General features: G+C 41.8%; 1 protein-coding gene across 3 annotated transcripts; it reads left to right on the forward strand.

Annotated features, from left to right (window-relative positions):
• The first annotated feature begins 2497 nt into the window (after positions 1–2497).
• gtf2ird1 (GTF2I repeat domain containing 1) lies at positions 2498–23448 on the forward strand. Of its 3 annotated transcripts, none has more exons than XM_062988300.1 (27): positions 2498–2558; positions 6638–6767; positions 6850–6991; positions 7096–7275; positions 8067–8250; positions 8943–9247; positions 9583–9678; positions 10250–10333; positions 11011–11194; positions 11770–11795; positions 11913–12036; positions 12628–12671; positions 12761–12841; positions 13499–13594; positions 14484–14537; positions 14620–14685; positions 15148–15331; positions 16098–16162; positions 16401–16535; positions 16616–16883; positions 17014–17042; positions 17123–17170; positions 17671–17748; positions 17976–18168; positions 18288–18325; positions 20185–20306; positions 22252–23448. In XM_062988300.1, the coding sequence occupies exons 2-27, from the start codon at positions 6642–6644 to the stop codon at positions 22318–22320; spliced, it is 3021 nt and encodes a 1006-aa protein (XP_062844370.1). In that variant the 5' UTR covers positions 2498–2558; positions 6638–6641; the 3' UTR covers positions 22321–23448. The 3 variants fall into 3 exon arrangements, with proteins under 3 accessions (XP_062844370.1, XP_062844371.1, XP_062844372.1); XM_062988301.1 differs by having other exon boundaries at positions 20188–20306; XM_062988302.1 differs by having other exon boundaries at positions 11916–12036.

Consider the following 23448-nt stretch of genomic DNA (forward strand, 5'->3'; position numbering starts at 1 on the left):
TTGGGTCTTTTTTCCCTCTTTTTTAGTCAGTTCTATTTACTCTAGTAATTAGACAATTGAGTGGCACAGCAGTAAATCACACTCATGCTAGCTCACTACTGCTGGGATCCAGGGTTCGAATCCTCAATTGTAATATTGGCTGGTAGCACAACCGAAACTGGAACTCTGGTCACTTCTTAAACTGGGTGTTGATGGTTTGTACAGAATGTTCTAACACAAATATAGGATCATGTCTGCACATGCCAGTCAGTTCTAGAACTGATTGAACTAAAGCAGATGACTACCAATTTAACCTTTCCTCCAACAGTCATGTATAATTGATTCTATAGAGTGCCAAATCATGCCACTATTGAGACCTAATCCTGGGTCTCAGTGGTGGTGGGTTGGCATATTAGACAGCTATGCCATTTTGCCACATCCTCATCCACTGTTGCACAATTTAATGAATAATTACTAATTTTCTGGTTAATATTAATATTGTGCAACTAAATTGGCAGAAATATGACCATATTTTACTTCAAAAATTTACAAACCATGGATGGTATTTGACCATGGGTGTCCGAACAATTACATAAGACTGTATATTGTTATAATAATGAGCTCTTTTCTAATGTAATCATATCAATAGGAACGGATGAGATGATAGGGCTGGCCCCCATGTTTGCGAACAAAGCATTAAGCTGTTTGATGGTCTTACATTGTTATAAATATTCCAGTTTTCTTTGCTCTAGCTGTACTGTTCCCAAAATCTCAATCATTAAACTAAAAAAAAAAAAATCAGATCCTGTTGCTTTGTGATGTTTTATTAGATTAAATTATTATATAATGAATGTTTATAGAAATTTTATAATTGGAGTATTTAAACTTTGTAATAGCCTTTGTTATTGCATTTTTGTCTAAATAGTGAGAACACAACAGATATATTTATTCATCCAACATGCACCCATCATCTGTCAGCCAAAAAATTATGACCACCCTTTAAAAATGTACCTGTAAATGTCACAGTCAGAGATATATTAAATGTCAAGAGAGGCCGTTGTTCTGCTATATAGCACATACAGTATATAGACAGCTCTATTCCTTCTTCATTTGTGCTGAACGTTTTGTCCCTGGATGACTGTGTCTCTCTGCTCAAAGCGAGGTCCATAAAGACCCTTGCAATGAAGGTTTGATGAGTTTGGTATGGAGGAACTCAAGAGGCTTCACCAAGCATTGACTTCAACCCAACTATTCTCCTTTAAGACGAATTAAAAGGAAAATTCGAGAGCTAATATAAATAATACTACTACAACTTATTCTAATAATAATAATAAGAAGAACAATAAATTTCATATAGCTGGAGTCATCTATACATAAGGCTTTAACCATGGTTTGAATAACATGTGGGATTGGGTGTTCTGACCCTCCTAAGTAATACTAGGACCACCCAAAAGAAATAAAAACAACAGTTTTGTGGGGGGTTAGTTAGGTAACATGTTTAAGTAGACCCACCAGTTATTACCATATAATTACCATTTAGAATTGTTGGTCTATGCTGAAACAAATAGGAACTATTTCATACTCTTACTGGTCACTAATGTACACACATGTACACTTACTTATTCATGTAATATTTATTTATTTATTAGGATTTTAACGTCATGTTTTACACTTCGGTTACATTCATGACAGGAACGGTAGTTACTCATTACACAAGATTTGTTAGTTCACAAGTTATGGACAATTTTGTATCTCCAATTCACCTCCTGTGGAAGGAAACCGGAGCTCCCGGGGGAAACCCACACAGACACGGGAGAACATGCAAACTTCACACAGATCGAACCCAGGACCTTCTTGCCGTGAGGTGACAGTGCTACCCACCGTGCCGCCCCATTCATGTAATAAACCACAAATTCAATCCACAAAGTTGAATCAGTTCATCTGGACACAAGTTTGTTGTAGAGATACGTTTCGTCACTCAATCTTCGGATTGAGTGACGAAACGTATCTCTACAACAAACTTGTGTCCAGATGAACTGATTCAACTTTGTGGATTTGTGTACCTGGATTATTGAGCATGCATTCAATCGTGTTAGATTTGTTAGATTCCGATCTGGTGACTGGGAAGGCACTTTAATCAAAGCAAGAGTGACAAGTGTGCACGGTGTTCCTAGTAAAGTGTTAAAATGTTAAAGGGTATCGTTTAGAGCAGTTTGGAATGAAGTTTTTTGTGATTTCTTGCTTCCTCTGAGAGTGTTTTAATAATCCTGTATGTAAATGACAGCCAATGGATGCTGCTGTTGTGCTGGGCTGGGATTAGCGAAAGCGAATGACTTTCAATTTTACTGGATTACAGAACAAAGAAAGGGGGAAAGGGGACACTGTCGGTGCTTTATAGTCAACAAGGAGGAAAAAAGACCCAAACTGATCATATTTTATCGTTGTTTTGGGGGGGAAATTAGGAAATAAGGAGGAACATGCTCCAGATTAGGGGATTTGATAGAGTCGGTGTGGCTGTGCTTTAGAGGGAAGGTTGGATTACACGGAGAATAAAAGCAGTCCCGGATTGACAAAATTAGGTAAGATTTAACCAAACCGACTACATTTAGTAACTTGTTTGTGTTTTTATTCACTTATATCGTGTTTATATGTGGATATTTAGCGAGCGTGCGACTTTTTAAACGGCTGTTTTGTTGGAGGAATTAGAGATTATAATTCTCGGGGGGAGGAGGTCGGTTAGCATCGATGCTAACAAGAAGGACGCCACAGGATACATTATTTTAATCTGCGCGTTATTCATTAACACTATTTAAACGTATTTAAATCATTATATCCAGGTTTTATATATATTTCTCTTACATTGTTTTAACTAGAATGCGTTGTTTTGCTTGTAGGCGGCGCTACCTGTATTTTTTTTGCTAGCAACTTGCAAACTGAACACTTTCCATTGTTGCCTGTTGTTAACAGTTATCCAAATAGATACGAGAAAAAAACATGCAAATTTGACAGCTTAGGCACAAATTTGTGTTTAATTAAATAGCCACGAATATTAAATGTATGTCGAATTAAGAAGGTCATTTTTACAATGTCAAATAGACTTGAATTACATTCGGCTAATCGGCTCTTATAAAGCTAATTGCTGGTGTCACCGTTAAACAGAGACCCGCTACAGCTGACCGATATTATCAAGTAAATATCGCGATATATCACACCGTGATACTTTTCCTCATTGATAATTGTTTTGTTTGAGTAATATAGCGTCTTACTGTAACTTATAACTAGTCAGAAGTCTCTGAATTTGAATAATTTCTATATCTGTTCTTAATCTGCGACTGTTAAATATTGAACACACATTTATCCGATATTTATCCATCAAAAAACATAAACATTTTCAGCATTTAGCAAACGCTTTTATCCAAAGCGACTTACAGTATATTTTCTGAGCAATTGAGCGTTAAGGGCCTTGCTCAGGGACCCAACAGTGGCAACTTGGTGGTGGCGGGACTCGAACCGGCAACCTTCTGTTTACTAGTCCATTACCTTAACCACTGAGCTACCGCTGCCATTCCCGTGCTGTAGCGTAGTGGTTAAGGTACTGGACTAGTAACCAGAAGGTAGCTAGTTCAAGCCCCACCACTGCCAGGTTGTTGTTGGGCCCTTGAGCAAGGCCCTTGACCCTCAGTTGCTCAGACTGTATACTGTAACTGTATTGTAAGTCGCTTTGGATAAAGGCGTCTGCTAAATGCCGAAAACGTAAATGTAAAATTACCGTTGCACATTTACATTTAGCAGACGCTCTCATCCAGAGCGACTTACAGAAGAGCTTCCACAGTAAACTTTACCTTACTCTAGTTTACGTAAACACCAGTCCAAGAACACAAGTCTACTAAAACTCTGTTAGAACCAAAGTTAGTGTGGTTTTTTTTCCAGGAAATGAATTAGAGCATTAGTAAGTACAAGTCAGCTTATGCCAAGTTCACACTACACGACAGTTCACACTACACGACCGGATCTCTTGTAATCGGGAGTCTTTGAAGTCGGTGTGTATTTCACACTACACGACTGATCTGCGATAGGGGGTCACACACTACACCATCTATCACCAACTGGAATCGCAGGCGAGCTTCTCTGCTCTCCCAAACTACGTGTAGTCACGAAAACACACGCGAGAAGTGACGAGGGGTTTAACGATACCACGTCTAAAAATGCACGTGGACGAGTAGTGAATGATCAAAGTTTGTGCGCTGATGTAAAATCAAGGAGAAAAAATAAAAGAATCTGAGTGGATTTGGCTACGGGAACAGCAGGGATTGTTCTATAGTGAGTTGGAGGTTAATAAATATTTTTTGGAATGCAACGTTGAAGCACCAACAGACAGGTCTGGGAGGAATGAACAGCTTCTGGAACACTGGTGACACTGTCTAGGGTTGCTTCGGGGCAAGTATCTAAGTTTATTTGAATGGCCCAGACAAAGTGTAGACTTAGACTACAGCTGTAATTGCTTCCAAAGGGGCTTCTGCAAAGTATATTATCATTAACATACAGATGTTAACATTAACAATTTATAAATATTAACATATTTTCACTATAAATTGTTTTTTTTTTTTTAATAAAACCGTTATTTAATGTAGTTATTACCTTTTAATTACATGGGACTATATATATATATATATATAGACCTTCATTTATTCATTACAGCCGCCCAAAAGAAGACTTGCTCTCCTGCTTTGTGTTCTCTTATATTAAATTTAGTTTCAATGTCCGAATCAATTGTGGCAAATATACAAAAATAAATGAAACAGATGGAACAGATTTTTACTGCACCGTACCACTATAAATTTCATTTCTTCCCTGCGGCTCTGAGCGCGACTTCTCCAGAAAGTGCCAGACTCGAGACGTATTTCGTGCTAAACCGTGCCTGGAAGGAAATGCCACCGCACCGGTGACACTGCCCCCCCGGAACCGTTTGGGCCGCCAGTGGAGGAATTTTGTACAAGTGCTGGTTAGGGCCATTAGTGTATCAGTGGCATCCAGAGCCGCGAGCAAATCCGCAGAGGAGTTCGAGACACACTTTACATCCGTGATAACGTCTCCGAAGTACCGTATGGGCAGTTAGTCAGCGAGGAAAGGCTAACAGGATGTCTCTGCCAGTGATTAGATGGCTGGAAAAAGGAAAACGGTGGTGATTATTATGAGTACGTGAGTCTGTCCTGCTCTGAGTTTAGGATAGTTCACAAACGGATGATGTCCTTTTGCTGCTAGAAGTGTGTTTGTGGGCTTGTTGGGGTTAAACACTGTAAGAGACAAAGTCATGGTTTCATTTTAGACAGTTCCGAGGAGCTCTATAAGGGTACTTTGGACTGGTGAACATTGGTTTCTTTTAAGCGATAACTGATTGCCGTTAGTCGATGGTTAGTCGAACTGTTAACCGACAAGCTTAGGGCGTCTTATTAACATATAAAGAGTCACAAATGATGTTTCATATGAACAAGTCTTTAAACTTTATTTATTACCAGAGCATTAGTTGTTTTTTCCCCCCAGTATGACCCACCACTTCAGCTGCATTGATGCTCCTGAATAATGGAGCAATAATTGGCGTATCCATCTCATATTCATCTTATGCACAGTAACCTCAGATATCTTTCGTCTGCATCCAGTCTAATAAAACTGAAATTATAAAGCGGTACCAGCACTTGACCTCATTCATACAGACTTCGGTTTTACAAATGCATGCAAAAGCACCACTATCAGTCGAAGCCGTTCATCTCTGAACCGTACTGGCTCTCGGAAAGGCCTCCGTGGCTCCAGACCCCGATTCGGAGGAGTAACAGCAGGTTTAGCGTGTGTGTTTTTTTTTGGCTCGGCCCCGAAGCCGGCATAAAGGCTCCGAGCGTCTGCACAGATTAAAAAGCCTGGGCCGCATTGTTCGCGTGCCTCGAGATTAGTTTCCAAGGAGACGGATTGCCGTTGCCATAGGAACGCAGGGCCCGGAATTAGGATTGCGATCTTGTTTTCTTCCCCGAACAGCCCACTCGTTCTTGTTTTATTGGTCCGTGTGTTTGAAAGTGTCTCTGATTGAGGATTGTGGGTCTGATGATCGATGAACAGAGGTGTCGGAAATGTTTGGGATCGATACACACCGTTAAAAAAGCATGAACATCATTTAATACTGAACAATACCGATACACAGCTGATGTCAAAAGTGGGATATCAATAATAATTCAGTTTGAATGAGAGTTGGATTTCATATGCCTGTTCGCAATGGTGCATGTGCTTGATTGTCATGCCTGCAGTTCAGATCTGCCTCCTGTTGAAAATGTTTGGTGCATCATGTACAGGAGAGTCAGAAGTGGCGCCCATGGACTGCTCCTCATGCAAAACTGCACCAGTTAGTGTCACCAGTTCCCAAATAATTAAAAAGTCTCACTGATAGGAAGGGTGATGGAACACAGTGCTAAACACGCCTCTCTCCCAACTTTTCTGTGTGTTGCAGGCATCAAATTCTAAATTTGTTTATATTAATCTGTAACAACATTGGAAATCTGTTGGTCACGTTAATAATGTTGATGTCGCTACACAAATTGTTGTGCAAATCATTTTCTGTGTATATTTTTTTATATTGTATTTAATGTCATTTATAACCGTGCGTCTTCAATAGCGGGATGGCGCAGCTGCGGAAGCTCGGATGCGATGGGCTGAGACTAAACTCCCGCGCCGACCCCAGAGGCCCTCAGGTTTCCGCCAGACACGAGATCCTCACCAGTCTGGTGTCGGCCCTGGACTCTGTGGTACGGTCACCTCTGTTGACTTTATGTCCGCTACAGGTGCACATCATGAAACATTGTGACCGTTTATCGTGTTCCTTCTCAGTGCTTTGCTATGTCCAAGCTGAACGCCGAGGTGGCGTGCGTCACCGTGCACGAGGACAGCGTGATCGCCATGGGAACCGAGAAGGGGAGAATTTTTCTGAATTCGAGGAAGGAAATACAGAGCGACTTTCACAAGTTCTGCCGTGAGTCTTGATTTCTAAATCATAACGTTACATCTAACGTTACAGATATACAGCTGATGTCGTTCACCGATACAAATCATCTCCCTCTGATTCACTCTCCGCAGGGGTGTCCTGTCTGCAGGCGCTAAATTCAGTCAACTCCCACACCAAAGCTCCAGACGCAGACTGCAGCCGGGCCGGTAAAGACGGGGCAGCGCCGGTAAAGCAGCGGGCCTTAACGGAGACCCACTCCAATACCTTCGTCCTGAGGAAGATGGTGGAGGAAGTCTTCAGCGTGCTTTATAGTGAGAACATGAACCTTGTACAAGCAAATCTGCATTCATTTTACACAAACTTTAAAAAAGGATATAGACTTTCTGACCAAAAGTATTTGGACACCTGGCCATGAGCTTATTATAAATCTTATTTTAAAAGCAAGTGGTGTTATAATAGAGTGACCTTTATGTGAACTTTTTTTCTGCTATAACACAGCAGGCTTCTCACAAGATTTTATGTTTTTAAGTATGTCTGTGGGAATTTGTGTCCATTTAGTCAAACGATGACACGATTTGTAATCTGGGCACTCGCGTTGGTCAAGGAATCCTCGCTTGATGTTCCAGTTCATTCCAGAGCTTTTCAGTGGGGCTGAAGTCAGGGTTCTGTGCAGGCCAGTGGAGTTTCTTTATAGAGCTCTGTAGCAGACTGTTCAAGCCCTGCTTTTGGAAGAACGTTTCTGGTGCGTCCTAATGCCATAGAGTAGGGGGGAGACGTCAGTCCATGAGGAAGGTGAAAGGTGAAGGTGAAAGCGTTTGTTTGTGGCAAGAAGTTAAGAAGTTGGATGTCAGGACCAGGAGTGAACATAGTGTCTGATCTTACAAAGGCTGTTTTGACTGAATGTGCCCAAATGACCAAGGATACAGTCCGAGATTTTGTTTTCAGAACAGTAGAGGCTGTTATAGCTGCAATTGGAAGGGAAACTCTATATTAATACTCATGTTTTTTGGAATGGGATGTCCAACAGTCTCATGCTTGAACTAGATGTACTTTACTGTAAAGCTTATGTGTAAGTTAAGACTGTATGTGTGATGTGTCGCAGGTGAGGCTGTAGGGAAGAGCAGCCTGGTCCCCGTGCCTTACGAGTGGATCCTGAAGGATCCCGGCGCCATGACTGTTCACGGCCTGCCCGACGGAGTGACCCTGCGGAGACCCGCCGAGTACGACACCAAGACTTTAATGAAGATTCTGGAACATAGCAACCGCATCCGCTTCATCGTCAAACGGTCAGTGCTGTGAACTGTGCGTAAATAAAACCACAGACAATCACAAAGGGCTTAGAGGCTGTAATTTGGCTATTGAAACCAGATGGAATTACCAATATGTGTAGACTAATGCGCTAGTGCAGCCAAAAACAAAAAGAAAATTGCTCTTAAATTGATCTGTATTACTGTAAACTCTTAATATTGATAATAAAATGTAATTAATTAGTTGTTACGGCTCTATTATCACTACTTATAATGCTTAATATTTTAATAAGACATTAATCATTAATTCAAAGAGATCTGGGTTAGAATCTCAGCAGTGCTATCACTCAGCCTAGACATGATTGGCTGTGTCTGACGATGGAGGGGGCCGAAGTGAGTCCTGTTTTTTTTTAAGAACACATTCATCAAAGCTGAAATCCAAAAGCACGAAGCGCTAGTCGGCTAATTAACTGTGTTAATCCAGACTGGCTTTAATTAGTAATGTACTTGAATATTCGCCAGCAATAACCGAGCCCAGCAAATGCCTAAACTCAAGATCACAGTCTTATTTGAGGCTCAGAGCCTGGAGTACAGTAGCCGTAAATAATGTCAAAGGCTAATTAGCCCAACTGTGCTAACAGGGCTAACATAGACCAATTACGTAGGTCGATGTTGTTTTGATCATGGCTCAATGCAGATAAAACTAATACAAGATCTTGTCTTGAACCCAGAACCCCAGACGAACCTCAGGGCGATGGCAAAGTCGGTCCGGAAACCACCCACCACGGCTCCCCTACCGCCAAGCCCGCTGTAGGTAGCAACCACACTCCCATCAAAGCTCCGTCGCAGGAAGCGCTCGCCAGCAGCTCGGTGCTTTCCAGTTTCCTGTACGCCATGCCGGCGCCCTCCCAGACGCACCAGGATGGCAAACAGGATCCGAAATCTTGTGCCGCGCACGGCCTGATCAAGGAGAGACCGCCGGCATGGATGGCAGGCGAGGAGAAAGGAACGCCGCATACAGACGGCACAGACAGCGGTGAGCGGTTCCTCCCTGTACTTATACCAGAGCATGACAAGAGACGGACTGTTGGTTAATGGTGGATGTTTTTCACATATTCTACTGTAACTTTGGCGTATCGCAGAGATCCTAATGGCCTCAGTTCAGAGTTTTCAGTATACTAGTCGTATGAATAGGGCCCTACATAATTCTTGTGTCATGAAATGAGCTAGTAAACGGGATGTTAAATGTTAAACTGGTAAACACAAACACACACAAGTCTGAATTACAGTCCATGAAGCTATTTTCACAGCCGTGAATTAAGTAGGGCCTTAACGATCATGGTTGATATTGTTGCCCTGTGTGTGTCGCAGGTGAGCGGATATCACTGACGGGTGACGTCACCCAGAATCCCCCCAGCATCCACATCTCCAAGCGCCTTCTGTTCTCCATAGTACACGAAAAATCAGGTGTGCAGCAGATCGCAAACACACTCACGCTCCTGTATCCAGGGGTCGCCACAGCGGATCATTGTGTTCCACATACATAACTGATCAGCCTTATTTTCAGCCGGGCATGGGAACGGCACAGTGAGCCCACTGACAAGTGCTCTTCCCAGTAGCTAGGCTGTCTGGCCAAAATCACCCACCCCACCTCAAACACGGCCGATTGAAGCACTTGAGTGCTCGGGAGCGTTGCTTGGTTATAATTAAGGTCCTACCTAATTCACGACCGTGAAAATCACGTCACGGACCGTGAACCGAGCCGTTTCTGTGTAATACGCAATTTACTGTGAAATTCCAATTACTGGTTCAGATTACTGGTTCATTCGCACTATGAGGCGTCCTAGCGATCCTACGGCAATTCAGTTAGCAATAATCGCTTAATCAAAATGTCCAAGATGTCAAAGTCTGAAGCAGCTAGAATCACACAACCAGTTCTGTGGACGCAAAGTGGGGGAGGAGGTTAAAACACGGACGAGAGACATATTCCAGTGAATTTAGTCGGGCCCTAGTCATATTACTGTATTACTTTGTGCAGAAAAATGGGAATCGTTTATCAGAGAAACAGAGGACATCAACACGTTGCGAGAATGTGTCCAGATCCTCTTCAACAGCCGCTATGGTGAGTCAGTTTCAGGCTATTAACCACAACACTAAACGTAAAGTTTCACTCATCAACCAGCTGCAAATTATTATAATAATAATTAGTATTTAATTAAAATAATAATAACAATAATTATTAAATAATTAATGCATAACAAATTATTTTTAATAATTAATTTATAATAAATTATTATAATATATATTTTTAAATGTTATTGATTTAATAATAATTTATTTTTAATTTATTTATAAAATATTATTAATTGGAATATTATTAATCTGATTTGCAGACGTTCACTTACTTTGATCTGGGTTGAATTGAAAGCAGCTCGAACATGGTCAGGGTCACGGTGGGTCGGGTCTTTCCTGATTCACTGGGCACATTGCAATAAGACACCCCAGTCGGGAAGCCAATCCCCCAGACATAGCCAATCGTGTCTATATATATGTATAGCACCGCTGAGGACTCAAACCCTGGATGTCAGCGGTGATGGGCTTGAGTAATTTATCGCTGTGTTTTTTACTAGTGATAAAGATTTTTCTGGATCCACTGGATCTTTTCATGATGTCATGCACTGTGGAGGACACAATCACCCAGTAATAAGCCTAATGGTTGCCATGTTTCACCACAAATCCTTGTTTAAATGACTAATTATATAGGAACCAGAGGTAACCAGGTCTATTTTTAATTGTCAGCTGAAGCGTTGGGTTTGGATCACATGGTTCCCGTGCCATACCGGAAGATCGCCTGTGATCCAGAAGCAGTGGAGATTATAGGAATACCGGACAAGATTCCCTTCAAGAGGCCGTGCACCTACGGAGTGCCCAAGCTCAAACGGATACTGGAGGAGAGACACAGTGTTCGCTTTGTGGTCAGACGGTAAGAGATCTTAAAGGCGTTTCTTTTAAAAAGTGCCCACATTTATGGTGGTCTTTTATATTAGCACAGGTGGACAGTATCGCACTGAACACTGACCTGTGTTATTCAACCAAGTACCTAAACTGCAGTGCCACCAAACTTGCTTGGCTAACTTCAAAACAGGACTCAAAGTCTACAACAAGTACCTACAGGTTCTATCGGGACGCCCTGGCCTGATGAAGGAGTCTTAAATTTTTGGAAAACCCCATAATCGAGTGTTTTAATTTGCAACAGTCACACCAAGGCTGTCAGGATCTTGTTGATTATAATTTCTTTATGAATTAATAAAAGCAAACTTCAGGCCACCGAGTGCCATCTGGCAGACTGGCGTTTGCTATCCAAAGCGTCGTTGCCACCCGCTGGGTGTGGTAACCGCTGCCATCCTTACTCCAGCCTGTGCCTGATGATTTGGCACGATCAGGAAATCTCCCGCTGAGCCGTCGGCCTGGCGCATCCAAATCAAGCGTTTCGATATGCCGAGCAGCGAGCCTCTCTCCAGCCGTGGTGTGTTTACGGACTTGTTTGTCTCTTCGCAGGATGTTTGATGAGCGGATCTTTACAGGTGAGTGACAGATTTGCTGAATTACCTCTCGCAGCGAGGCTCTCGTTGCCTTAAAGCCGATACGCTTGGGGTTGAGCGCTCGCTCAGCGGCAGCTCATTTCTGCGATGCTTTATCAGCAGCAGGGAAGGTCGCTAAGGAGGAGGGGAAGCAGGACAGTTCTGCCCTCGAGGACTGCTTTCCAGAGGGCCTCAGGGTGCCAAACGCCACTCTGGAACTGGTCAGCAACACTCACAGCAGCAGGTACGTGTCAAGGCTGAGACATTAGCTAATTTATTCGTATACAGGAATTGTAAGGCTAATGTAAAGCTTATAGGAGCTGTTATTGATCAACATTAGTCATGTGACTGCAGTGCATCACGCTCAGTGGCCCAACAGTGGCTTGAACCAGCTGCCTTCCAATTTTTTTACCTCAGGGCTGGCTTGAGTTTGTCAGGAACTGCTGATCTGGGATTTTAACACCCATAAGTCTTTAGAGTTTACACAGAATGGTGCAAAAACATCCAGTGAGTGGCAGTATTGCAGGTGGACACACCTTGTTGACTTGTTAATGAAACACTGAAACACTGCTGAGCCAATGGCCTACAACAAGAACAGTACTGGCCAAGAACAGTAGGCTACAACAACAGGTTCAAATATTGCAGCACTCCATAACATCAACCTTTCAGTTCCAGTTAAAGTGAGACACCGGATGTATGTCCTGGAGAAGCAAACACACAATTTAAAACAGCATCAATAAGAATCTTAAATATCTCCTCTTCAGTCAGGCTTTGCAGTGTTTACTCACCACGCTGCTTCAGGCTCATCATTTTGTTTGATGTCTGTGTCTTTAAGATCCACCAGTTCCTGCGTCAGTCCGTTAGTAGAGTGTGAAGCAGGTAAGGCACCAACACACGCTACTTTGTTCTTTTCTGTTTTGTACATGGAACGTGATTTTAGGAAAATAAAAAATCTGCTTCTTTTTCAGGGCCCTCTGGAGACTGTATACCTGTCAAAAAGATCAAAACAGAACCACCAGATGGAGAAATTATTCAAGTGACTGTACCAGGTATGATATCTGGTTCCTTTTCTTCCTCCAATAATAATAATAATAATAATAATAATAATAATAATAATAACAATAACAATAATAATAATAATAATAAAAATAATAATAATAACAATAATAATAATAACAATAATAATAACAATAATAATAATAACAATAATACAAATAACAATAATAATAACAATAATACTACTACTACTACTACTACTACTAATAATAATAATAATAAAAATAATAACAATAATAATAATAATAATAACAATAATACAAATAATAATAATCATAGTAATAATAATTATTATAATAAGTGACAGTACCAGATGTGGTACCTGCTCCCTTTTTTCCTATAATAATAATAATAATAATAAATGTAAATGTAAGCAGGATGTAATTTTGAGGCCATATTTCACAAACCTCTCTCATCTAACTGGTACAGATTTGCTTTCAGTCCCTTCCTGCTCTGCAGCTAACTTCCCCTCCTGTGATTATTTGGATTTCATCACCTTGCTTAATGTTGCTTGTACTGATGCCAACTGATGCATAAACAAGCATGGAAGAGAATACAGAACAGAAGGCGTCACATCACAACACAATCACTCTTTTCTATTACTCACTCTCACTCTCTCTCTCTCTCTCTCTCTCTCTCTCTCTCTTTAGCTATTCCCGAACCTAATGCATCCTCAGACGAGCCAAACGAACCTCACACTGAACCCGTGACCTCTGATCTTCGGCGCCCCCTGGAACCATTAACAGGTAACTGCTCCTTTTTCCACCAGGATCGAGGACACAGCGGCTTCTGGACTGGTACTTTCTTTGTTTCCCTTATAGTGGCAGATCATAACAAACAAAACAAGAAGCTTAGAACATCCCATCCTAGATAATCATCCCATAGCTTTCAGCCTAGTTACCAGCACCTGATTTCCTCATTTTCTGCCCTGAATAAGACTGTTCCATTTACAAAACTCTCCCAATAGTAGAGCGTTCCTACTGTAAACTCCCTCTCCTGGACCCCATGACACAGTATTGCAGTGCGGGTTAATAAGAAAGCTCAACTCGGTCCTGATGCAGCTACATTATATAGCCAAAAAGTCAGGTGTATCATATACTGCTAAACTCATAGGAACAATTTAAAGAAGACGTTCTGTTCCCTGTAAGACTGTCCTCATGGGCGTAAATCAACAACAAAGACTTGATTTGTTGAGGTCACATCCCTGACTTCAACCCTATTGAACACTTTTTGGATTAATTACAACATCAGTTGCCAGTCGGACCTTCTTGTTCAACAGAGGACCTGACCTTTTAAATGCTTTTTTGAAGTAAATTGGAACAAATTACTTCTGAGAAGGGAGGTTGGGGGTGTTGATGCCCAACTAGGTGGAAGTCAGGTTTCAAATGAACCTGTAGCTGCACAGCCAGAGTCGAGCTTTTCATATTAACTCACCGTTCTTCATTTCGTTTCATTTCCTTTGATTAATTTTATGTTATTTTAAAGTCTGCTTTACACAAATGGTCACTGGAGTAAACAGCAGGTGAGTCCGGGACTATTAAGAAAAGCGCTTTTATTAGTTTTAGACATGCTTATTATTTATAAAGCCGGGCCGCATCACTTTGCATTACTGATGGATGATTCTGTGACCTTTAGTGGAAGACTTGGCGCAGAAGGCCACACCACCAGGGCTTAAGAGAGTAGTTGAAGGTAAGCCACACTTAATGAACTCTGATCACTGGGGTTCGAATGTCGGTGGTCGCTCCATGTGATTGTTTGGACTTTCTTTTAGAAGACATTGGGGAGATGATCCTGCAGCTGAGGAAGCAGGTTGAGGGTCTCTTCAGTACGAAATACGGTGAGGAATCAAATCTGTTTTTTACCCCCTTTTTTACCCAATCCAGTCATAGCCAATCAGAGCTAATGCTTCCTACACAAGCAAAGCCACCCATGGTTTATTTTCACCTGTCAGCCTAGCGGTTAGGGTACTGGACTAGTAATCAGAGGATCGCTGGTTTAAGCCCCACCACTGCCAGGTTTCTGCTGTTGGGCCCTTGAGCAAGGCTTTTCACCCTCAGTTGCTCAGAGTGTATACTGTCTAACGGCCCCAATGACAAGGAACCCTGTTTCAGCCTTTGTCCCTCCCTGTACAGACACACAGCCAGTTGTAGCAGTTCAGAGTTTCATAAAACAGTGAGAATCAGTTTCTCCTTGTCATGTCTGTGCATTTTTTGACTACGCCCTATAAACATCAGGTCAAATTTTGATCAGATTTGACGATTTTGTAAGATCATTTTCCACTTTGTATTTCCCTCCCTAGCTGAAGCTCTTGGTCTGCCCGAACCAGTGAAGGTTCCCTATTCCAAGTTCCAGATGTATCCCGAGGACCTGTTCATCACCGGACTGCCAGAGGGGACGACATTCCGAAGACCGAACTGCTTCGGGGCAGCCAAGCTTCGCAGGATCCTCAGTGCCAGTAACCACATCCAGTTTGTCATAAAAAGGTGGGTCTGAAAGGTACTGAGGATAAACCACGTGGCCACATTTACTCTCATTGACTGTATTATTAGGAACACCATGATAACACTCTGTAGGAACCCCTTTGCTCTTCAGACAGCTTTAATTCTTTGGGAAATATGGCTCATGTTGACTTGATTGAATCACATATTTGCTGCACATTTATGCCACTGGATTCAGATCTGGTGACTGGGAAGGCTGTTAAATTACATTCAGCTCATTGTCATGTTCATAAAGGCTTCATTATAGGCAGTTGTATCCTAGTGGTTAAGGTACTGGACTAGTAATCAAAAGGTTGCTGGTTCAAGCACCATCACTGCCAGGCTGCCACTGTTGGACCCTTGAGCAAGGCCCTTAACCCTCAATTGCTTGAGTGTTTACTGTCACAGTACTGTAGGTCTTTTTGGATAAAAGCATCTGCTAAATGCTGAAATACTGGCTCATTCTCAACTGGTGTGCCAAGAAAACATCACCCACATCACATCACCACTACCAGAATAATCCGTTGACCCAAGACACGGTGGGTTGCTTAGCAATGAGAAATTCAGCATCACTCTCAGAGTAAACCTAGGGGCAATTTAGTACCCAACCAATCTATTTGGCCTGTTGGCATATTTCTGGAAAGTGGGAGAACTGGAGTACACACAGGGCTGAGGATCAAACCCAGGTTGCCATGATTCTGAAGCTGTGTGACATCCACACTACCATCACAGAGAACTGTATTATAATGAGAATGATGTTTGTGTGTTTCAGGCCGGAGCTGTTAACAGACACTCAGCTCAAGAACGAACCTCCACCTCAGCCGGCGTCCGACTCAGGTAATCAGAATGAACCACAAACAGATAACATATCATAATTTATCTGAATTTTTATATTGGTTGCATGCACAATTTTGAGCACCTGGGCCAGAGTACATACTGTATAGCTAATGTTAACGCTAGGTTAGTCTATATTTAATAACATTAATAAGTGTGCGCTTGGGTGGACCAGTGAAAAAATACGCTTGCACATTACCTACTTTACTTGAACTTTAAATGCACGTCATGTGGTTAACAGTTGCCGTTTATTCGGACGAGCCGTCACCTGGACAGGTAGCCGAGAGTTCGGTCTGTTTCCCCCCTATAGAGTCTGATTCTATAGACAACCTTCCAGAAGATCCTGGACCTGCCTCCAAACGTCCTGCATTCCTAGGTAACCAGTATTAACCAGTAAAGGATCATGAAACTATTCAAACGATCTAAGTAACACCTTCGCTATCTTTCGTTTCACAGATAGCTTAGAAGCGAAGCTCTCTCGGATCGACTTGGCCAACACCCTAAGGGAGCAGGTCCAGGACCTGTTCAACAGAAAGTACGGCGAAGCACTGGGCATCAAATATCCCGTGCAAGTGCCTTACAAGAGGATCAAGAGTAACCCCGGCTCTGTGATCATCGAGGGCCTGCCTCCGGGAATCCCCTTCCGAAAACCATGCACCTTCGGCTCACAGAATTTAGAGAGGATACTGGCGGTGGCTGATAAAATCTCTTTCACCATCATGAGGTATCTGCCAAGAACTGTTCCAGCTTTGCTGGTTCGACATTTGTACAAGCATTATAGATGCTGTAACACTGTACTGTGTTCTAACAAAGCAGGTTGCAGTTTAACCACAATACTCATTTTGTTTCCCCAGGCCTTTCCAAGGACTTATCCCCAAACCAGGTACAAACTCATCTAAGAATAGAATGTTTATCACTGCTTAAAAAGCTTGTTTTTAAAGTGCATGTTGTTCTTATTGCTAGCACCGCGAAGAATCACTTTATTAAAGAAAACGTATTCATCAACAAGTGGTAAGAATGTTTTTAAGTATTTATGTAATCATTAATAATTTAAATGTTAGTTATAGCAAAACAGTAGGGTGCTCGGGTGGCACAGTGGTAAATTGTGCTTGGCCACTACGGCTGGGATCCAGAGTTCGAATCCCCAGATGTGCTCTCAGCTGGTCGAGCGTCTACAGACAATATTGACTATGCCTGAAAAAAGGGGGAATGACTTTATATGATAATAACAACACAATAATAATATAACAATAAACAACTATAGAATAATAATAGTAGTAGTAATAGTAATAATAATTATTACAGTACAAGGTAAAATACAGACTTGCCGCCACCGGTAGCATTTGGTGGCCGTTACCCATGCTTAGATCCAGCTACAACAGCTGGCGCAAGTTGGCAGAAATGCAGACGTAGCAGTATAGCAGAGATTTTTATTATTATTTTTTGTATTATATACATTTGAATTTAGTAAAGAATTGCGGCCAAAACATGTCAATGATTTGGTTTAACAGATGATGAAGAGGCCAGTCGAATGGGTGAAAAGGTCCTACTACGGGAACAAGTGAAAGAATTGTTCAACAAGAAATACGGTCAGTATACTGGGATTTTCTTCTGCTCTCATCCTAACCTCAAAAAGTATGGACAGAATGTGAAATACAAAAAAAGGCAGAGGGTTTAATTCACTTGTATCTGCATTTAAATAAAAATAGTACAAATCATTGCTTTCTCTGTCCATTTCACATCCTGTCTCAAGTTTCCTGTATCGAAGGTTTCATATATAAGTAATATGATTTTTGTTTATACGTGATATGTTCAGGCGAAGCTTTATGTTTGGATCGACCTGTTGTGGTCCCGTACAAGCTGATCCGGGCCAATCCGGACTCCATAGAGGTTCGAGGACTTCCGGAGGAGGTTCCCTTTAGAAACCCCAACACCTACGACCTGGTCCGATTAGAGAAGATCCTTCAGGCCAGAGATGACATCAGCATCAGTATCAAAACACCTTTACAGTAAGTTTATAGTTGGACAGCCAATCACTGTTGAGCTGTATTAATTATTAACATCAAGTTATTTGTTTGTGATGAATAATTGATGTCTGTCTAAAATGTTGTTTTATATTTCTGTTTAGGCCTTTTGTACAGCTTTGTCCTCCAACGTCAGGTTCAGGTACGTTCCAATAATACGTTGCCATACGATCCATTACATTACATTACATTACAATTACAATCCATTACATTACAGTACATTACATTACAATTACAATCCATATATAGAGAGAAACGCTGAAATAGAATTAAAAACAGACACACACACATATAGTATATATATATATACAGTGTATCACAAAAGTGAGTACACCCCTCACATTTCTGCAGATATTTAAGTATATCTTTTCATGGGACAACACTGACAAAATGACACTTTGACACAATGAAAAGTAGTCTGTGTGCAGCTTATATAACAGTGTAAATTTATTCTTCCCTCAAAATAACTCAATATACAGCCATTAATGTCTAAACCACTGGCAACAAAAGTGAGTACACCCCTTAGTGAAAGTTCCTGAAGTGTCAATATTTTGTGTGGCCACCATTATTTCCCAGAACTGCCTTAACTCTCCTGGGCATGGAGTTTACCAGAGCTTCACAGGTTGCCACTGGAATGCTTTTCCACTCCTCCATGACGACATCACGGAGCTGGCGGATATTCGAGACTTTGCGCTCCTCCACCTTCCGCTTGAGGATGCCCCAAAGATGTTCTATTGGGTTTAGGTCTGGAGACATGCTTGGCCAGTCCATCACCTTTACCCTCAGCCTCTTCAATAAAGCAGTGGTCGTCTTAGAGGTGTGTTTGGGGTCATTATCATGCTGGAACACTGCCCTGCGACCCAGTTTCCGGAGGGAGGGGATCATGCTCTGCTTCAGTATTTCACAGTACATATTGGAGTTCATGTGTCCCTCAATGAAATGTAACTCCCCAACACCTGCTGCACTCATGCAGCCCCAGACCATGGCATTCCCACCACCATGCTTGACTGTAGGCATGACACACTTATCTTTGTACTTCTCACCTGATTGCCGCCACACATGCTTGAGACCATCTGAACCAAATAAATTAATCTTGGTCTCATCAGACCATAGGACATGGTTCCAGTAATCCATGTCCTTTGTTGACATGTCTTCAGCATACTGTTTGCGGGCTTTCTTGTGTAGAGACTTCAGAAGAGGCTTCCTTCTGGGGTGACAGCCATGCAGACTAATTTGATGTAGTGTGCGGCGTATGGTCTGAGCACTGACAGGCTGACCCCCCACCTTTTCAATCTCTGCAGCAATGCTGACAGCACTCCTGCACCTATCTTTCAAAGACAGCAGTTGGATGTGACGCTGAGCACGTGCACTCAGCTTCTTTGGACGACCAACGCGAGGTCTGTTCTGAGTGGACCCTGCTCTTTTAAAACGCTGGATGATCTTGGCCACTGTGCTGCAGCTCAGTTTCAGGGTGTTGGCAATCTTCTTGTAGCCTTGGCCATCTTCATGTAGCGCAACAATTCGTCTTTTAAGATCCTCAGAGAGTTCTTTGCCATGAGGTGCCATGTTGGAACTTTCAGTGACCAGTATGAGAGAGTGTGAGAGCTGTACTACTAAATTGAACACACCTGCTCCCTATGCACACCTGAGACCTAGTAACACTAACAAATCACATGACATTTTGGAGGGAAAATGACAAGCAGTGCTCAATTTGGACATTTAGGGGTGTAGTCTCTTAGGGGTGTACTCACTTTTGTTGCCGGTGGTTTAGACATTAATGGCTGTATATTGAGTTATTTTGAGGGAAGAATAAATTTACACTGTTATATAAGCTGCACACAGACTACTTTTCATTGTGTCAAAGTGTCATTTTGTCAGTGTTGTCCCATGAAAAGATATACTTAAATATCTGCAGAAATGTGAGGGGTGTACTCACTTTTGTGATACACTGTATATATATACACACAGTTTGTAATGAATTCTTCTTCTAATTGCTTGCAGAAGGAAATGAAGTCTCAATTCATCGAAGGAAGCGTAAACTAATGCTGGACAGCAGTCAAGCACCCCCACGCTCAGGAGCTGCTAAGGACACTGCTGCTCCAGCCAATCAGATTCCAGTAATGGTACGAACTAACTGTCCTTTCAAAGGCTAATAGCAAATATTAATAACTATTATCTAACAAGCTCAATCTGTGTGATAAGGGACCAAATCTACAAACTGTGGTGGATTCTTTACTATATAATACACACAGAGGTGTGGTTAAGGTAATAAACTAGTAATAAGAAGGTTGCAGGTTCAAGCCTCACTAATGCCAGGTTGCCAATGTTGGGCCCCTGAGCAAGGCCCTTAACTCTCAATTGCTTAAACTGTATTCAGTCATTTGTAAGATGCTTTGGATAAAACATCTGCTAAATGCTAAAAAAATTTAAATGCAAAAAGTAATTGATGTGGCATTTTCCCCCGATTGTTCCCCCTTTATTTCCCAATTTAGTCATTTCCAATTCCCGATTGTGAATCCGCAGCCGCTTGCACAACCTTGTCTCCGGACCTAATGAGACCCCTGTCCGAAAGACTTTAAATTTTGATGCCTTTGCTTGTAGATCATTATACCAGAAGAGCTTGGGGTTGTCCAAGTGTTTATTTTTTTACACTTTTATTTCCCCCTCGTCTGTTTCCTAACCTAAACTGAGGCTAGAAGGAACCCGTAATGTGTTGCTGCTGATTTTGGAGAAATCCTCTTGTATATATTCATCATGGTTCCAGATTTCGTTCTCTTACGAATCGTGGCTCTCAGTGTGGTGCAGTGGAGTCTTATCATTTTTTGGGACACAATCTGAAATCATAAATATGCCGAGGGGTATAGCACTGAATAAAAGCAATATATTTAAATAAATGTGCCTATACTTTAGAGAGGAATATTTAGTATATAAATATTAGGGGTGGGTTTATAAAATCGATTTTTCGATTCGAATCGATCTTTATTTGAACGATCCGATATCGATTCATATAAACGCGAGATCGATCTTTTAAATACGCCCCTTTTTACGGTGCACACGGAAATCTGTTACCCCCTTTAATTTCGCGTGACCAGCCAGTGTTTTTTCATGCAACGAGATCTGACCTGCACATCAGTTCAGCATGGCAGAAGCTCAAGTTATGTCTAGTTCACACTACACAACTTTTTGCACTGATTTTCGCTCGGCGACGGGTTGGTGCTGGATTCGGGAGGAACTCGGTGTTCGCTCTGCGATCAAAACTCGGCTCTCGATCGATGTGAGAAACAGCGAGGGGAAACACAGGGGCGAGGTTGTAAACAGGTGGAGCGCAATATAGTTTCTATCAGAATACATCAGCACACGCGAGTTTTACAGTATTTCTGACCTGATCGTTCTCTACAAAACAAAATATTTATTAACCTCCAACTCACTATAGAACAAGCCATGCTGCTCGTGTTGCCAAATCCACTCAGATTCATTTATTTAATCAGCCCACACACTTTCATCTCTCACTACTTGTTGATGTGCATGTTTGGACGTGGTATCATTAAACCTTTCATCACTTCTCACGTGTGTTTTCGTGACAAAACGTAGTTTTGGAGAGCAGAGAAGCTCGCCTGTGATTCCCCCTGGTGATAGATGGTGTAGTGTAAAACCCCCCATCGCCGATCAGTCGTGTAGTGTGAACATTACAGCGACCAGGTGTTAATCAGAGTGTCGTGTAGTGTAAACTTGGCATAAGCTGTTCAACAGCCAGGTGTATGTTTACATTACATTTACAATGTTGTAGCGTGTCAGACATATAAAATAATAATAAAAAATGAATGTTACTGTTTTCTGTTTTGGATTAATTATTTATGTAAACAAAATACACAAATATTTTTAATAATGAGTGTTCTTTGTACAATTATCACATTCGTTCTCTGAACATCTGTCCATATTTAAACAAAACCTGTTAATGTAACTCAAATATGCCTAAATGTGTTGAATCGAAATTGAATCGAAAATCGATCCAGGAAATTAGTGGCGATACCCAGCCCTAATAAATATACTTTCTTTCTCCTTATTTAGCAGTGGCCCATGTACATGGTGGACTACAGCGGAGTCAACGTCCAAGTTCCAGGGAAGGTGAATTACTAATCCACAACCCGATGCCCCTCTGAAGGGTGAAGAATCAGGCAGGAAACGCGGTCAGACTCGTATCTGATATCAAATCAGTCTATGAAAAGAGTCTGATTACGCTCTGTAATGCACCCGTGTGGATGCTGGCAATCATGAACTCATCATCATCGAGGAGGTGCTCATCACGCTTCAGTGCTAAATGACTCAGACGGTTACATCCCAGATCTGTCAGTGCTTTATTTCCGGGAAGTGCGGAGTGTTCTTTTTTTTAGTACACAACATATTAAACCGAAATGTACCGGGTGGGTGTTACGTGTGAAAGGGTCGATTTGGGTAAATACCGACTGGGTTGCCAGGTTGGTGTAAACTAAAGCTAATGTGTTACTGGGTAATACGGAGCAAATTCAAAACATTAAGACTTTGAAGACACCAGCAGGGAAACATTAACTTCAGCTGTTCAGTATAGTTGGGAGTTTTTCTACCATGTATAAGGATAATGCAAGTACAGTCACCAGGGCAGGATTGTTATTTCCATCAGTTCGGCAACTGTTTTTGATTCTGTGAATATTTGATTGGGACATTAATCATTATTAATCAATAATTATTCATATTAAATAAGTTCCTTGTGAAAAAACTAAAATTCAATGAATTTTGTAGTGAATAAAGTTAGTTATACGGACTGACTGATAGCTGGTGATTTCTCTGTACCCATATACACTAAAGAAATGATTCATTTTGGCTGCTCCAGTTAGGCAACACTGCAGCGGATCAGTCGGCTGCATAGTTTATTTGGCACAGTTTTCACGCCTGATGCCTTTCCTGACATTTTATTATTATATTATTTTTTAATGGTTTCATGATCAGAAGGTTGCCGGTTTAAACCCCACCACTGCCAAGTTGCCACTGTTGGGCAAGACCTTGCGTTGCGTTGCATTCAGTCACAATTAGATAAAGGCGTCTGCTAAATGTCGCAAATGTAAATGTACCACTGGTCAGGGTCATGGTGGGTTCGGTTTCCCCAGAATCACTGGGTGCAATGCAGTAACACACCCCGGACAGGATCCCAATTCATCCCTCTCCCTCTCAGATATAGCCAATCATGTCCCAAGCGGTCGATAGCACTGCTGGGGATTCAAACCCTGGGAC

This window comes from Trichomycterus rosablanca, chromosome 26, assembly GCF_030014385.1.
Source record: "Trichomycterus rosablanca isolate fTriRos1 chromosome 26, fTriRos1.hap1, whole genome shotgun sequence".
Classification (NCBI taxonomy): domain Eukaryota; kingdom Metazoa; phylum Chordata; class Actinopteri; order Siluriformes; family Trichomycteridae; genus Trichomycterus; species Trichomycterus rosablanca.